Raw genomic sequence first — 19,115 nt, 5'->3', positions numbered from 1 at the left:
CCTAAATTGGTCATATCTGAGAAAGAAAGGAAGATTAAAAGTGAAAGAATGAAGAGGTTCTGGGAGGAGAAGAACAAAAAGAAGAAGAGGAGAAAGTCTTAGGTTCATTGCGGTCCATAGGTGGTCAAATTCAGAAACAAGAAGAAGAAGAATGAAAATGCAGGTACTATAAATCTCAAATTTGTGAACATTTTATTTGTTTTTATTCGCCGGCTTTGGTCAGCCAGGTCAGCTGTCATGAAGACTATTTTCTGTTTCCTGCACTAGATCCTGCATCATGTGTGCCCACAAAGCCGCCACCCTCGTTGAAAATTAAAAACCGCGTAATTTGAAATTGTCATGATATGAGCCTATAATATTATTTTTGTCACAATTTAGCAAGACTCTAGAGAGGATGTTAGAGGCTTGTTAACCTGGGAGCTTACACCCCTCAGAATCTCTTTGCCTCCCCCACTCCCCAAGCACAACGGTTAATAACCGGACCTCACCAATCCATACCAACGGTCTTTCTGCTGACCTGGTCTTGTAAAGATAGTCTTGGCAACCTTGTAAAACACGCTGTAGCATCGTCCTAGCCGGGCTACATTGGATCTGCAACCTGTGTTTCGCGAAGGCTTAGTGGAAGTGTAATAGAATTCACTATTTTTTAAAGGGAGTTTTAAAAATTGCATTTCAGTTGTATATCTCAATTTTCAAAGGAAATGAATCACAGTTCAAAAACCAATTTAATTTTCATCCATTCTGTGACAAGTGACCACTGGCGTTCTAACTCCTCGTTCAGTAATTTAATGATTATTTACATTTTATCAGTATAACTTATTGAAAGTTCACAGTTAATACAGCATTGCAACAAAACAAATTGCCACAATACATAAATAGGTCTATATATGCTACAATGAAATGCGATCATAGTTATCAATCACAAAAGTGGTAAAAGGAACTTACCTCCTCACAGCAAGCTTGACAAACTAACCCTTCCATCCGTAGTGAAATTGGGATCCCCTGTGATCCACTGCTTCAGCCAGTAGGGCTTCGATGATTTTTCTTTGGGTGTTGCCGCAAACATTTCTTCTTCCACTTCACAATAAATCACAACACGTTCTGAACATAAAGCGTACGCATACAACAGTTCACATTGAAAGGGAGGTACTGGGCATATGGGTTGTGGAACATAGTTCAACGTTGACTGGTTCTCGCATAAGTCTTAGGAGGTTGGGGGGTGGTTGAAGGCTTCGAGGTCAAATGGTTCCTTGTTTCTCCTGATGGAAATCTCTCTAGAACTATTTCTGGTGACTTCTGAGAATTCCCATTTTTGTTCGTGGGGTAAACAGACATTGAAAAAAGAGAAGATAATTCTGTCGAACACACTAACTACAATGTAATGCACTGGAAGAAAATTGGCTGTTTTAAAATACAGTAAAAAATCATCAAATAGGCAATTATACTCCAAATAGGCACAAACCCCTGAAATAGGCATTTATAGGCACAATAAAACCAATGAAATATAGCTAAAAAGACCCTAAAACAGATTTATATCTCAAAAGCCTATGTTTCTGAACACAGGAATAAAATAGGCAAATAGGCAAATTCCTTTCTCTATTCATAAGTACTAGCAGTTTCCCGCTGGCTCCGCCCGCAATGTACAAAGTATGATGGTGTTTGTTACTGTCCTCATGGATGTATTTGCAAAGTTTCGAGTTAAAGCTCATGATCTGCTGTGGTAACATAATGTAATATTATGTCAACAAAACACTTGAAAATACATCACACAAAGAAATTGAATTTAACGTTCCTTGGAACAACACTACGCGCCAAACTGTTAAAAAGTCCTTCAAAGATCTTCATCACAGAGACAAATGTACTCATAACTTTTCTCAGAATCTACCAATTTAAGTAGTTATTACCTCAAAAGAAAGTGCTTGATCCACTGAGTGTTTTTAGACCAAAACAAACTGCGTACCTCAATTAGAACGAAAGATATTATTGCTTCAATGAGAAAAACATTGAAGAAATGAGACGTCAAATTGAATGTGCACTCATAACTTTCCTCAGAATCAACCAATTTGAATAGTTAAGAGCTGAAATGAAAGAGCTTGATCCACTGAGTGTTCTTAGGCCAAAAGGAACTCTGTACCTCAATTAGAGCCAAAGATATGATTGCTTCAAAGAGACAAAAAATTGAAAAATTCAAATAATTTGAGGAAGGCGGAAGTTAAGTGTTTTATAGTACCTGATGACAAATCTGTGCATGAATACCTTTCAGTTAAAGAAAAAATGAAGGAAATCGACCGGATAGAATGGCCGGATTGACTGACATTAGTTTTCATATTTTTTTTTAATATGTAGATAAACAATTGGGTGTTGTGTTTCGTTATTTGCATATCAGTGTAACATCCACTAAAAAAGCCGACCATGTAGCGTTGGTGATTGGCTCCACTAGCGCTGCTCTATGGGAGGACGTTTGAACTCGGTGAGTGATCTCACTGGGTATTCTCTTCATGATGATTTCATGGTAGTCTCAATGGTTGACTGAATCCAGAACTTCACAGTATAGTAAAAATACATCACCAGGACAATCAGGAATGCAATTTAAAAGTGCTAACTACTGTACATGTTAATACAGCTCTTCTATTTTTTTAAACTTATTTTAAATCAACCTATTTTGTTTTGTAGGCTTATTAAATTCTAATACTAGAATGAAGTTCCGAATGTGCCACATTCAACTTACTTTGAACAAAAGATTGGCAGCAGGCTAGGACTCTTAACCTGAAGCACAAACTCATCCTACATATGTAATAGCTTCATACTTCACTATGAAAAGTGTCAGAATGGTTATGCAACACTGCTTTGCTGGTACATTCAAGCTCAGATACCTGAAAGGCAGGAGTGGCTTTCCTGACATGTAAGTGTTTGGCTTATCATCAGTGAATACAGAACATTAGTAATCCCATTCCAAAAGTGAGTTGTTTGAAAATAATTCTATAAGGTCATCAAATTGCACTGGAAATCAAAGAATAGATGAGAGCAAAACGAAATGAAAATGGGAATGAGGAGATAGCAAAAACCAGTACCTTCAGATATATTGGATTAGTGATACAGGATAATGCCAATCGGGTCAACAGTGGCGGGGTGAAGCGGTGGGCAGCTGTCGGAGTTCACTGTGACAGGAAGGTCCCTCGTCACCTGAATGACTAAATCCCGTTGTCCAGCCATGCTACATGATTCGGAGTGCCAGGCTACAAAGATGAACAGAAACTTCATGTGGCTGAAATGAAGGTGCTCCAGTGGGCCCGTGTAACCAGGCTGGACAAAATTCCAAATGACACCATTTGCCAATCTCTGAGAAACTGAGGGAAAATCGACTGAGATGGTTTAGTCACCTTCAGTGAAGACCAGGAGATTATGTGGCATACAAAGTGGAGAGGCAGTTAGTAGAAAGCCAGCCAGCTCTGGGAAGACCTAAATTAAGATGGAAAGCCTGCATCAGGAAGGACCTAAATAGTACCAATGCTGATTAAAAAAAAGTACAATTACTAGAAAAGCTGACCCCACCTGAGTGGGATGAGTCTAAGATGATGATTTATATTTTTTGAAATCTTTCAAATATTTCATGTTCAGTTAGTGCAGAATTTTCCCAAATTGTGGATCCAGTGGCAAATAAATGCATTGCTTATGTTTAATGTGTGCAGTGTTTTGCCATATTAAAGTATAAAAGTAGTTAACTTTGTCTGTTAGAAGACACGCTTGTGCCCAATCCAGGCTAAAATGGTACCTAATGAAACAAGGATGACATATTGAAGGCATGTTTACTTTTCTTTGACTTCGATTTAAGACCCTTTGAAATTGTGGAAGGGAAAGGCTTCATTAATGTGGCAAACGAACTACTCAGACTGGAGGCCATGTATGGAGTTGTAGCTGCTGATGGGCATGAGTATCACCTGCTTTTGACATTCTCTTCTTTGAACCTAAAACTTACTCTACCATCAACTGATGATTATTTGTAATAACCTTTCTTTGATGCTACAATCCATCAGGATGGTGAACCTCAGAATTATGTTCGTGAGTTCTGAAAGGGTTGTCATTTCTCAGATGGTCGTATTGCAGGTGTGATGTATGATAGTGGTGTCTTATTGAAATTTACTGACTAACCTATCTAATGTCCAGTATTGATTATATTACCCCTTTTTTCCCCCCACATATATAATAACTATAATAGCATCATTTTTAAACTGTGCTGCTATAATAATTTATCCACAGATAGAGTATCTTAGTCAAATCTGTAACCAGAAGTTGTTGCACTGTTAATATAAATGATGATCCTCATTTCAGTTATTCATAGTTGTTATTAAATCATCTATTGCACTGCTTGTTCTGAAAAATTTACTCTCCCCCTCTAAATCATAAGATTGCTCATTATGCATTATTTGTTTTTCATTTGTAGCTAGATGAACCAGAGTCTACAGCAAATACAATGAAGCGCAGTTTGTCATCGTTCCTAGGTCAGATGTCAAGTGCCCTCAATCCTATACCACAAGATGATGATGAGGAAGCCATTGTCATCTTCGATTCTAAGCCTGTTCCTCTTACAAAGTTCCAGGTATGAAATTTGCTTACTGTTTAGAGATATGTTTTGTGAATGTAGGCTATACATGCGAAGGAAAGCAACGGGTAACTACAGTACTTTGCTCTTGATTTCCCTAATATGGCTCTTCAGTGATGCCCAGGCTATCTATGACAGTCAATGGTGAAACTAAAGGTTCGCTACCGAAGGTGGCTGAAAAATAACATCTGTGGGCAAGGTAGGTTTTAGTGCTTAACACAGTCAGTGTGCATCCAGCTGTGATCCACAATGGATGTGATTAAAGTGAAACTGCAGTCATATGTGAAAATTGCAGTTCTCCATGGCAGACATGCCCGTGAATATCATGCGGAGTTACAGGAAGCTGTGGCCCTTCTATGTGTTATTTCTGCTGAAAATTGGCGAGTCTTAAGAAGGGTGTTAATTTTATATTTGTTCTCTGCATCTGCTATCCCGAGTCCCACTGCTTTGACATCTTGCTTAATTTTGTGGATCCATTGTCCACCTGTCTTCTCTTCAAGTACAGTAGTTGTCATGAAATCCAGTTTCCGGGCAGTCGCAAGATGTGAAAGAAATGTGAAGTTTCTTTTCTTCACCATTGTGCCAGTGATTGGGTCAGTCTCTTGATAGAGAGTTTTATTATGAAGAATTCTCCATGTTCCTTCAACCGGGTACTTTTTATGCAAGGTGGCGCGCACTACACAGCACGAGTAAACGAGCTCTGCAATTCACCTGCCATATCAGCAAGTAAACCATCCTATTATATTACAAGGGTTTGTCAGTGTATCATTTTAATTGTCAGGTTGGACAGTAGTGAAGTGATATGACGCTGAAGGCCATGAATGAACGTCTGATGAAGTTTGAAAAACGGATTTCCGATTTTCAAGTTCGCTTGGAGCAAGCCATGGCTGCTGGTGCAGCAAGCACTACCAACCCCAACGACAGTATAACCGGCCTTGCATCAGACTTCCAGGATTTCCGAGAAATTACATCTGCAGAATTAAGCGACACGAAGAATGAGGTAGGTCATCTACAAGAACATTTAGTTTGGCTAGATATTCAGCTTGACGAGGCAGAACAATACAGCAGGAGGAACTACCTCCTCCTTCACAGCGTAATTGAAACACCCAGTGAGGATACCCATGCTGTGGTGTTGGAAATATTGAAAAGTAAGCTGAACATTCAATTGTCTATGGCCAGCATAGACTGGTGTCACAGACTGGGTCGTATTAAGAGGAAGGCGGCTGAGGTGGTGTCTGCAGGGAATAGACCTATTACAGTTAAATTCCTCAGGTACCATGAACGAGACCGCATCTGGCGTTTCAAGCAAGCACTGAAAGGTACAAAGCTGTTCATCACGGAATCCCTGACGTCCACATGGAAGGAACTCCTAAACAAAGCATGGGACTTCTGGGGTATGCGCCGGGTTTTGACCTAGGATGGGTGTGTTATTGTTCATCTAGAAGATGGAAAGAAGCTGCAGATTAATTCACACTTGGGGCGACTAGGTGGATTATCAGAGTGAAGAAACTGTTGTGATGTGCCTTTGATATATTATTGTTGTGTGTGTGTGTGTGTGTGTGTGTGTGTGTGTGTGTGTGTGTGTGTGTGTGTGTGTGTGTGTGTGTGTGTGTGTGTGTGTGCGTGCGTGCGTGCGCGCATATGTGTGTTAGAGGACCAGTCAGCGGTCCATTCCATCAGGATATCCAGGTAAGATTTCTGTCTTAGTTCAGGCATGTTCTTCAGCCCGCTAATTACAGGTCCACCCTCCAACAGTTACCATAGCTCTAACAATAGCACTCCATCCCAGCCCATTGATGCCAGTAGCCTTCTGAAACAAGAACTTTCACTGTATCCTCATGCCCTACAGTGTTGTCATTTGAACAGCCTAAGCTTACTCTCACACTTGGACGAAATTAAGGGTATATTTAACTAAAATTGCGTCCATGTGATAGGTATCAGTGAAAGTTGGTTGTCTCCCTCATTTCCAAATAGTATGGTTCACCTTCACCGCTATAATCTCTATCGTCATGATCATACAAATAAGAGGGTAGAGGTCTCACTCTTTATTGTGGAGATGACCTCAAGAGCAGTGTTATTGGCACCTCATCGACCAGTGAGATACCGAGGACAGAATTCATGTTCGTTGAAGTAATTGCGAGTGGACAGAAAATACTTATTGGGAGTTATTGACCACCTAAACTATCACATATCGCCGAATTTGATACGGATCTCCTTCATTCTAACCATCGTATGAACATTTTATAATCTTAGAGGACTTTAATACTAATTTACTTATCAAGACCTGTGACACTATTTATTTATTTATTTATTTATTTATTTATTTATTTATTTATTTATTTATTTATTTATTTATTTATTTATTTATTTATTTATTTATTTATTTATTTATTTATTTATTTATATCAGAAGCATTAATACTATAAATACATATATACTCTTACTGAATTATATACAAAGTCACACTTATCAAAAAAAAAAACCTCTATACTGCTTTTGCCCAGAAATTGGCGACATCCAGTGCATTTTCTGTTGCCTGGAGTAGATCTTGTACTGTGCATGTTTTAGGGCACCTACTACACTGCAGCAAATGAGACGTCTGGATTGCACCACACTCAGACAATGATGACTAGGTGTTGAAACCCCACTTCTGCAGGTTGCTTTTACATCTTGTTACGCCTGCCCGTAATCTGTTCAGTGATCTCCAAGTACTCCATTTCTCCATGTGACCAGGTGGTAATTCTTCACTTGAGTCAACCATTCTTCGGAGCGAGTGCAGCTTGCACGCCACTTATCAATTCGGGATTGCTGAGGTGTCCCGTTAAGAGCCTCTGTTGTTCTGAGGAAACTTTTCCTTGATTTGAGTCTTGGAGTAACTGGCGTGTATCCATACAGAGGGTGAGCTTCAGATGTGACACTAAGAGATTAAAGACCTGTTTTCTTCATGTGTTGCGACAATCCTTCCCTCTCACCAGACTAACCGTGTGTATACAACTAACTACATTTCACATACCCTAATTGATCTTAAAGTGACTAATAACCCTCAAAATGTTGTAACTCATGGACAAATTTCAGTACCGGCCCTGTCCACCCATGGCCTTATATTCCTTGCTTACTCGATTCGTATTCCAAAATATAAACCTAGATAAGTAACACGCAGGAATTTAAAAGACATCAAAATGAATCAGATATGATGCTTGCAGCCTTCTGTGGCATGACATTTTGAATCTAGATGATATGGATACAGAAATTAATAAATTTAATTCATTAATACATAGCCTATATAAAAAACATGCACTGAAGAGACAGATTAGAGTGTCCTGGAAACCTAACCCCTAAGGTTAAAAACATAATGTCTCAGTGTGATGCTGATGCTACAAATGTACTTGTGACCAAACTATGAAAATTACAGAATATTTAGGAGTAAAACTAAACAAATGATACGTAATCTTAAATTTAAATATGTTTGTGATTCAGTAAGTAACTTAAATACGGCTAGTGCCTGGAAGCATCTCCGAGCTATGGGCATTGGTAGAACAAGGGAAAAGAACTAGGCACCCGACATTCCACTCAACCAGCTGAACACGTATTTCATGGAAGGCAGGATTCAGTCTAATCATCTTAACCGACGGCAGACAGATAACGGCCCATCACTTGTCCCTCAAAATCACCCTTGTTTTGCCTTTCGTACAGTCAGCACTAATGAAGTTAAAGTCCTGTACATTATTAAATCTAGGGCGAGTGGGGTCGTTGATATTCCTATCACTTTTATGCACAATATTGTTGGTGCTGTTCTCCCCATTCTCACCGATATCTGTAATTATCTGAAGAATGGCACACTACCAACAGTTTGGAAATTAGCTAATGTCATCCCACTTCCTAAGAACCCAGGTTCGAAATTTTTATTCGATTACCATCAAATTTCTATTCTTCCTGCCCTTTCCAAAACACTAGAATTGTTGGTACATGTTCAAATACAGGAACACCTGCACTCTCACTCCCTTTTGGATCCACTGCAGTCTGGCTTCAAGAAAGGCCATAATACAGCAACTGTCTTACTGAAACTGGCTAACGACATCAGACAAGCAGTGGACGAAAGACAAGTGACTATACTCACATTCCTCGACTTCAGCAGTGCTTTTGACACGATCAATATTCAGATATCAATAAAAATGGTCAGTTATTGGAGGTTATAAATTTTCCAGCTAACGCATTCCTGGTTGCCAGCGTTTCGCCCCCATGTGCTAGGTGGGCTCATCAGTTGGTACCTAGCACACCTACCAAGACGTACGGCTAGTGCATACCATGGAGGCCACTGCGTAAGCTAATTGGAGCCACCGGCAGTGCCAGTGCACTATGAGAGACTTTGTCTCACTACCAAAAATTGATGCCTGCTTGGCCATCAGATGATATAGATGTTGATTCCTATAGGGAATCTGAAATATTTGTCCCGAATGAGTAAATTTATAATACCAATATAAATGGTCCATTATTGGACATTATAAATTTTCCAGTTAAGTCATTCCTGGTTGCCAGCGTTTCGCCCCCATGTGCTAGGTGGGCTCATCAGTTGGTACCTAGCACACCTACCAAGACGTACGGCTAGTGCATACCATGGAGGCCACTGCGTAAGCTAATTGGAGCCACCGGCAGTGCCAGTGCACTATGAGAGACTTTGTCTCACTACCAAAAATTGATGCCTGCTTGGCCATCAGATGATATAGATGTTGATTCCTATAGGGAATCTGAAATATTTGTCCCGAATGAGTAAATTTATAATACCAATATAAATGGTCCGTTATTGGACATTATAAATTTTACATTGTCCTCGTTGATACGACACGTGAACAAACTACGAAACTTCAACGAGCACTGAACTCTGGTCTTCAATTTGCTTTTAACTTGAGTTATGATGCTCACATAACCCCTAGCTACACAGTTCTTTCCTTGCTGAAACCCAAAAGGCGATGGAAGTTTCACATACTTATGTTGATTTATCGAACTCTGAAGGGAAATCTACATAAATACATTTTCTCAAAATTCCATTTATTATTCTCATTCCATAATTGTAACACTAGATATGGCACTTCCCTTGCTCTTCCCATCAACCAAGATCCTTCGTTGTGGCTGGGTCACGACTTTGGAATTCTCTTCCAGCTGCTGTCAGGAACTCTAACACAACAAAATCTAAAATAGCTTGCAGAGATTACCTGTTGAGTACCGGTGATTGTTTTGTGTGATTGGTTATGCCTGATAGGCTGTGTGATTGTGGTTTGTAGGCTAGTAACATTGACATTTTACTGTACAGCTGAAAAACGCTGTTGTTTTTATAATTATTAAGTTATTAGGTTGTTATAAATATACATGATATTTAGCTTTTAACTCGTGTACATAGATCACCATTTATTACCACACTTGTATTTTAACTTTTTCATTATGACTTTTTCTCATTCTTTTTTACTTTTATGCTCTTGAATTTTTTTAATTTTTATTTTTATTTTTATTTTTTTATTTTTTTTGCGTCGACTCATGTGCATCTTTTGCTCCTACTGGCACCATATTGTATAAACCACCGTTGTGTGTGTGAGGAAAGGAAGATTAAGGATGTCACAAACACCCAGTCCCCAGGCAAGGGATATTAATCATTACAATTAAAAACCCTTGACCTGGCTGGGAATCAAACCTGGGTCTGCCGGGTGACAGGCGGATGCACTGCCCCCTTCACTGCAAGGCCGGACCGCTCTGGATTTCTTGTTATATTATTTTATTTGTTGAGCTTTGCTTTCATTCTTCTTTATATGTTCTTCATATGTGTTATTTAGGTTAGTTATCCTTGATTTTATAATAGAATAGTAAATCTCTTTTATGTATGTATTAAATTGTAATTCATGTGGTTAAGTGTAAGAGAGGGCCACAAGCTCTAACTTTGCCACTGCTAAGGTCAAATAAATAAAAATAAATGATCTCTCTTTTAGTTTTCAGGAGCTGATCAGTTGTTCTTTTGTTTTTAATTTGAAAAAAGGTTTCATAGCATAAGTGGCTTTCTGCAAAGTTACAGTTTTATGTTGTTGGATCTTAGTGTCTATTGACAGGCATTCCTTATTATACGTTGACTAGGTTAGAAATTGGTCTTATTTCTATTTGTTAGTTCTATTTATCCTTGTTTATTCCTCATTTAAGATGTGTATGATGATTTCTCCAAGATATTTAAATTGTAGAGCTATGTTAATTTTTTGGACATTGTATGTTTTCTCAAAGGGTATTTGTAATCCTATATTCAGGGCAATTTTTTGGAGACTGGTGATCTAGGCACAAAGTTCTTCCAAGTCAGTGGCTAAGAGAGCTAAATTGTCTGCAAAACCCAGGCATTTTGTTCTTATTGAGGGTTTTGCTCCAATTTTGATTTTAGGTAGGTTTACTTTTTGCCAATCTTTTATGATGTAATTGAGAGCCATATTGGAAAGCAGTGGTCATCAGCTTGTCTGAGGCCAGTTTTTATTGTAAAAGCTCTTGACACTTATCCCCCCTGAACTTTACGTTGGAATTCATGTTCGTTTAAATTAGTTTGATGATTAATTTGGGATGAAGACCATATGATCTAAGGATACTATCATAAATGCTTTCTTGAAACATATGAATGAGAGAAAGAGCTGTGTATTTCTACACTTGTAATATTTTATCATGAGTTCAAGTTATGGTTACAGAATGTTTTTGATCCTGTTGTAAATTAGGCAAGAGATTATTGATTATATATATTTTCTATTTTCCCCTGTGAACCATGTGACCTTGCCGCGGTGGGGGGGGGGGGGCTTGCGTGTCGCAGTGAAGCAGATAGCTGAGCCATAGGTACAACCATATTGGATGGGTGTCTGTCTACAGACCTGACTAATGAATGGTTCTTCGAAAGGAGGGTAGCAGCCTTTCAGAAGTTGCAAGGGCGGCAGTCTAGACGATTGACGGATATGGTCTTGTAATAATACTTAACATGGCTTAGTTTTGTTGATACCACTACATGGCTGAAAGCAGTGGGAAACTACAGCCGTAACTAACTCCTGAAGATATGCAGCTTTCTCTGTGTGAATGATGTACTGATGGTGGCTTCCTCCTGGGTAAAATATTAACCAACCCAACCCCCATGGCGCAACAGCCCTGAAGACGAAGGCCTGCAGATTACGAGGTGTCATGTGGTCAGCATATTTATCCTCTCGGCCATTATTCTTGGCTTTCTAGACCAGGGCCGCCATCTCACTGTCAGATAGCTATTCTATTGTAATCACGTAGGCTGAGTGGACCTCGAACCAGCCCTCAGGTGCAGGTAAAAATCGCTGGCCTGGTCCGGAATCGAACCCGGGGCCTCCGGGTAAGAGGCAGGCACGCTACCCCTACACTGCGGGGATGGCTGAGTAAAATATTCTGGAGGTAAAATACCGTTAAGTCACCCATTCAGATCTCTGGGTGGGGACTACATGAGAGGGGTCAATCATCAGGAAGATGGATACCGACATTCTGCGAGTCGGAGTGTGGAATGTTAGAACTTTGAATTGTTGTGGTAGGTTAGAGAATCTGAAAAGGGATGACTAAAGTTAGAAGTAGTTGGTATAAGTGAAGTACATTGGTAGGAAGAGCACGATTTTTGGTCAGGCGACTACAGAATTATAAACACAAAATCAGACGGTGAAATTCAGGAGTTGGTTTAATAATCTATATATATAAAATAAGAGTTTTGTCTGTACATTGCTCAAAATTTAAAAAGGATGGTATTTCTGTATCGGTCATATCTATAGTAACAAGGAAATGCACTTTTTAATTTTCCGTAATTTCTGTCTGTCTGTATGTATGTATGTATGTACACGCATCACGAGAAAATGGCTGAAGATAATTTAATGAAAATCGGTACATAAAGTCCAAGAATAAGTCGCTGCAATCTAGGCTATAAAGAATCTTTTTCATGCTGAGAGAAATCGTAGTTTAGGAGAAAGCCTAAAATTTAATTCTCAAGTATTCATGTTAGTAGTGGTCCTATCTTACTGAAAATCGGTATTTAAAATCCGGGAATAAGTCGCTACTATCTAGGCCATAAATAATCTTATTCACTCTGAGAGAAATGGTAGTTTAGGGGAAGGCCTAAAACTTATTTCTCAAATATGTACGTTATTATTTGCCCTATATTAATGAAAATCGGTCTGCAAAGTCGGGGAATAAGTCTCTACAATCTAGGTCATAAATAATTTTTTTTTTTTTTTTTTGCTAGGGGCTTTACGTCGCACCGACACAGATAGGTCTTATGGCGACGATGGGATAGGAAAGGCCTAGGAGTTGGAAGGAAGCGGCCGTGGCCTTAATTAAGGTACAGCCCCAGCATTTGCCTGGTGTGAAAATGGGAAACCACGGAAAACCATTTTCAGGGCTGCCGATAGTGGGATTCGAACCTACTATCTCCCGGATGCAAGCTCACAGCCACGCGCCTCTACGCGCACGGCCAACTCGCCCGGTATATAAATAATTTATTCACGCTGGGTCAAATGGCAAATTAGGGGAAGGCCTAAAATTGAATTATCAAATATTTGTGTTATTAGTGATCCTATTGACAAATAGTATGGAACTAAATTATATGTTATTAAATTTCCGACCATTTATGTCATATATTTTTACTGTACCGGCTATGATAACAGAGATATTTATGAATTTGGATTTTTGATGCTAAGTCCATATCAGCGCCGCCACGAGAAAATGGGTAAACAGAATTTAATGAAAATCGGTATGTAAAATCCAGCAACAAGGAACTACAGTCTAAGCTATGATTAATTTTATAAGGCGCCCTAATATTACAGATTCAAAAGAAAACTGAGTGTGAAGGCCTACAATAGAGAAAGTTCATAACATTGATCAACAATAACATTACATTGACCATTGTTTGTTGTGATGTGCTTTGTGTCTCTGTTGTCGCTTATCTCCGATAGATGGGATTACTGTTGTATACCGAGCTTTTTTAAAATTTTCCTTACGTCACGCTGACACAGATAGGACTCATGGCGACGATGGGATAGGAAAGGGCTAGGAGTGGGAAGGAAGCGGCCCTGGCCGTAATTACGTTACAGCCCCAGAATTTTCCTGGTGTGAAAATGGGAGACCTCGGAAAACCATCTTCAGGGCTGTCAACAGTGGGGTTTGAACCCACTACCTCCCGGATGCATGCTCACAGCTGCGCCTCCCTAACCGCATGGCCAACTCGCCCGGCCGTACTGAAAATAACAGCCTGCCTGAATATTGGCGGGAAGTAGCTGGGGAGTTAGATAATTTTTCTTCTTTAGCATGCTGTTCCTGTGGTTCATACATTTTCTGATACTACTGGTACGTTACACACTGGTTCAACATAGCATTCGAGCTATTCAATCCCTACTTTGAGGCACTGATTGGAATGAGCAGTGTGCATATTTAATGGAATAATGGCAGAGGAGAGTTCATGGCTGTCTGCAGTCTGGTCATTCCAGCACTGGAACTTTGGACTGTTCGGTCAAAACCGTAGTACTGTTCGTTAAAAGTGAGAAAATCTGCGGTTTTTCATTTGATCGAGTATTTTATAACATTGCTTTTAATCGCTACATTCCTACTGACGACTTCAGGTAGGAAAACCACAAAGACAGTCTTTCTGAGAATCCTGTAGCGAAGCACAGGTACATCAGCTAGTGAATAAGAAAATAGGGCAGCGGATAAGCTACTACAACTAGCATGGCAGAAGGATTATTGTTCTCAAGTTAGACACCAAGCCAATGCCAACAACAATAGTGCAGGTCTATATGCGTACTAGTTCAGCGGATGATGAAGAAATCAAAAGAATATATGAAGGGAAAGAAGATTTAATACAATATGTAAAAGGTGATGAGAATCTAATTGTGATGGGGGATTTGAATGCAGTGGTAGGCGAAGGAAGAGAAGGTAATACAGTAGTAGAATTTAGGTTGGGACAAAGGAATGAAAGAAGCAGCTGGCTGGTTGAATTCTGCACCGATCATAATTTAGTCCTTGCTAACACTTGGTTCAAACACCACAAACAACGGCTGTATACGTGGACGAGACCTGGAGACACTGGAATGTATCAAATAGACTTCATTATGATTAGGCAGAGATTCAGAAACCAGTTGTTCGATTGCAAGACTTTCCCAGGAGCAGACGTGGACTCTGAACACAACTTGTCGGTCATGAAATGCCATCTGAAGTTGAAGAAATTAAAGAAAGGAATGCAAGGAGGTGGGATCTAGACGAGTTGAAAGGAAAGTGTGTAAGGCATTGTTTCAAGGAACATGTAGCACAAAGACTAAATGAAAAGGCGGAAGGAAACATAGTAGAGGAAGAATGGACAGTCGTGAAGAATGAGATCAGTAAGGCTCCTGAAGAAAAGTTAGGAAGAAAGGAATGATCAACTAAGAAACAATAGATAACTCAAGAGATATTAGACCTGATTGACAAATGACGAAAGTACAAGAATGCAAAAAAAATTAGGAGGGCAGAAAAGAATACAGACAAATAAAGAATGAAGTAGGTAGAAAGTGCAGGACAGTTAAGAAAGAATGGCTGATGGAGAAGTGCAAGGATGTTGAAGGTTGTATGGTCCTAGGAAAGGTAGATGCTGCATACAGGAAAATCAAGGAAACCTTTGGAGAAAATAAAACTAGGTGTATGAATATTAACCCTTTCCACTCGAATTATTTGTAAGACCTGATTCCTCCTAACTTGTATTTATTTCTATCAGCATTCTTCATATTTTAAACCCTGGTATTAAGTACTGGTTGCAACAATATATACAGGAAGGAACTACAAAATTAGGGAATGTATGACACAAAATAATGTTTTTCACTTTCTTAACGGTATGTTAGTGTGTGGAAACATTCAAAGCAAATGCCTTGATGGAGCCCTGGTTGCGTATCCAACCATTCTTCACAAAATAATCCTGCATTTCTGCCTTACTGTTCATCCCCATGTTACACCAATAAATGCTTTCAGCTCTTCCAAAGTCACAGCTTTCTAAGAAAACCAGATAGATCTCTTCTGAATTGGAGTATTTTGCTGTATTTTCATTTTGGCTAATATTTTTGTCTCATGGACAATAGAGGTTAGCAACTGATCAGTAAAAAATAGCTACCAGTACTCTAGATCTCTTTTAGGTCTATTGCCACAACTTATGAATCCACTGACTAACCTGTAAGGAAATTTGGGTAATCCTGCATCATCCGTTCTCCACGATCTCCAAGGTATGTGTGTAGTCAGCACTGTATGACTGGGACTGGGAAATGGAAATCCACAGCCTGTTTCCAGTCATTCGACCAGGTTAGGAATGGAATGGATGAAGCCCCCATCTAGCGGCGAGGACGGAACTGTGCCGACTGCCGAAGCCTGTCGCATTCCTCTGGGGCAATGATTGATGAATGACAGATGAAATGAAATGATACTAGAGAGTGTTGCAGGAATGAAAGATGACAGGGAAAACTGGAGTACCCGGAGAAAAACCTGACTGGGACCAGGACGAGTCATAATACTATCGCCTCCTCCATAATTTCTTGCGATGCTGATATTGTCACTTGAATCACTAATTGATATATCACTTTCATTGCCAGATTCAAAATTTTCATCACTTTTATGGTCACTATCATCAAAATCAGCAGAAATAGACGCAAGAAACTCAGCTTCGGTCAGGCTGTGCAGTGCCATGTTGCTTCACGCGACTGCTTTCCTTTGTCAAGGAAACAAAGCAGTTTTGCCGAGCAAAGAGAAACTAAAACACTCCTGTTTGGTTTCTGTCAGTTTCCGGAAGGGACCAGCACTTACAAAACGAAGTACAAAAGCCGTGGCATGCCAGGTAACCTAGCAACGAGCGGCGAAACATTGTGTCGACTCGACTCAGGGTCGACACATGAGCTGTAACGCTAAGTGATGGCTCAGGGCAAAACATGAGAGGAAGGCGTTAAAAGCGCAGGTGGAAAACCACTTCTAGAGAAAGAAAACAAAGCAAAAACATGGCAGGAACATATCCAACCGTTGTATCAAGGTAAAGAAGTAGATGATAGCGTTCTGGAACAAGAAGAGGCTGTTGATGCTGATGACATGGGAGACCCAATTTTGAGGTTAGAATTCGACAGAGCTTTGAGAGACCTAAGTAGGAACAAGGTATCAGGAATTGATGACATACCCTCAGAATAATTACTGACTGCCTTAGGAGAAACCAGCCGGGAGAGGTTATTCAATTTAGTGTGTAGATGTATGACATAGGAGAAGTGCCGTCTGATTTTCTGCAGAATGTTGTCATTCCTATTCCCAAGAAAGCCGATGCTGACAAGTGTGAAAACTATTACACCATTAGTTTAGTATCTCATGCCTGCAAAATTTTAACACATATTATTTACAGAAGAATGGAAAGACAAGTTGAAACTGAGTTGGAGAAGATCAATTTGGCTTCAGAAGAAATGTGGGTACACATGAAGCAATTCTGACTGTACGCCTGATCTTAGAGGACCGAATTAAGAAAGACAAGCCCACGAACATGGCATTCGTAGATCTAGAAAAGCCATTCAATAACGTTGATTGGACCAAGCTGTTTGAAATTCTAAAGGTGATCGGAATCAGATACCGAGAAAGGAGAATTATCTACAATCTATACAAAAATCAGTCTACAGTGATAAGAATCGAGGGCTTTGAAAAAGAGGCAGCAATCCAGAAAGGAGTGAGGCAAGGCTGCAGTTTGTTCCCTCTCCTCTTCAGTGTTTACATAGAACAGGCAATAAAGGAAATCAAAGAGGAATTTGAAAAGGAAATCAAAGTCCAGGGAGAGGAAATCAAAACCCTGAGATTTGCTGATGATATTATTTTATCTGACACTGCAAAAGATCTGGAGAAATTGCTGAATGATATGGACAGAGTCTTGGGGAAGGAATACAAAGTGAAAATGAATAAGTCCAAAACTAATGGAGTGCAGTCGAATGAAGTCAGGTGATGCAGGAAATATTAGATTAGGAAATGAAGTCTTAAAGGTGATGATGATGATGATGATGTTTGTTGTTTAAAGGGGCTTAACATCTAAGGTCATTGGCCCCAAGTTTTAAAGGAAGTAGATGAATATTGTTACTTGGGTAGTAAAATAACTAATGATGGTAGAAGTTAGGAGGACATAAAATGCAGACTATCACAAGCAAGGAAAGCCTTTCTTAAGAAAAAAAATTTGTTCACCTCGAACATTGATGTAGGAATTAGAAAGATTTTTCTTTTAAAGACTTTCGTCTGGAGTGTGGCATTGCATGGAAGTGAAGCATGGACGATAACTAACTCAAAAAGAAAGAGAATAGAAGTTTTTGAAATGTGATGTTACAGAAGAATGCTGAAGGTGAGATGGATAGATAGAATCACGAATGAAGAAATACTGAATCGAATTGGTGAGGGGAGATCACTTTGGCTAAATTTGACCAGAAGAAGAGATAGAATGATAGGGCACATCTTGAGACACCCAGGGTTTGTACAGCTGATTTTTGAGGGAAGTGTAGGTGGTAAGAGCGATAGGGGTAGGCCAAGTAGTAGTTACATAGAAATGAAAAGTTTTTTTTTTTTTACAATTTGCTTTACGTCGCACCGACACAGATAGGTCTTACGGCGACGATGGGATAGGAACAGGCTAGGAGCGGGAAGGAAGCAGCCGTAGCCTTAATTAAGGTACAGCCCCAGCATTTGCCTGGTGTGAAAATGGGAAACCACAGGAAACCATCTTCAGGGCTGCCGACAGTGGGGTTCGAACCCACTATCTCCTGAATATTCGATACTGGCCACACTTAAGCGACTGCAGCTATCGAGCTCGGTAATGAAAAGATTAGCATAGGATAGGATGTTATGGAGAACTGTATCAAACCAGTCTATGGACTGATGACTCAACAACATATCTAATTTTTAAAACACTAGACTGATTTTTGCTGCAGCGAGTTTGAGAGAACGACTGAACCGAGTGACAGCGTAAAGCATTCTGACAAAAGCTCTTAGTCTGTAGATTTGCAGTGTGTCTTATAAAGCATAAAAATTCTGGCCATATGTATTTAAATTGTTTAAAACATGTTGCAATCTGATTGGCCAAAGCGCTCATCAGTACTTCAAGGCTGCCTGAACTGTGAGAGCACTGAGGCATGTGCACGAAAGAGGAGTTGAAAGTGGGTAAGCATGCATGCACAGTCAGATGTCTTCCTGATGAGCCTCCTTCCAGTCTGTGTTGTAGCAGGTTGCTTGGCCGAGAAGAAGCTGTTCAGCGCAATTTTACTGTCTCTTCCGTAGTTCTCCCTATATTTGATAGCCTGAAGTGATTTCAGATAAATTTAAATGTTTCCTTCTCCATGTCGTCTCTCCGTATATTTCTTAGCTTGAGTGATTTCAAAGATATTTTAACACTGAGGCTGTGAACTTCTTCCGTTCTGGTAGTTAGCGAAGTGAATCGATCCTCCGTGTCTCATATTAATGTGCTAATTTTGATTTGGCTGATGTGGTCCTC

General features: G+C 39.7%; 1 protein-coding gene across 1 annotated transcript in view; it reads left to right on the top strand.

Annotated features, from left to right (window-relative positions):
* Positions 1–19,115, top strand: part of LOC136866382 (BSD domain-containing protein 1) — a 93,930-nt gene that overhangs the window by 11,432 nt on the left and 63,383 nt on the right. Inside the window, exon 3 of the mRNA XM_068226852.1 lies at positions 4,442–4,597. Coding sequence (XP_068082953.1) covers positions 4,442–4,597 — 156 coding nt within the window. The remainder of the gene's footprint in view (positions 1–4,441; positions 4,598–19,115) is intronic.

This window comes from Anabrus simplex, chromosome 3 (assembly GCF_040414725.1).
Source record: "Anabrus simplex isolate iqAnaSimp1 chromosome 3, ASM4041472v1, whole genome shotgun sequence".
Lineage (NCBI taxonomy): Eukaryota > Metazoa > Arthropoda > Insecta > Orthoptera > Tettigoniidae > Anabrus > Anabrus simplex.
Note: the sequence above shows the minus strand (reverse complement) of the source record. Positions and strands in the feature narration are given on the sequence as shown.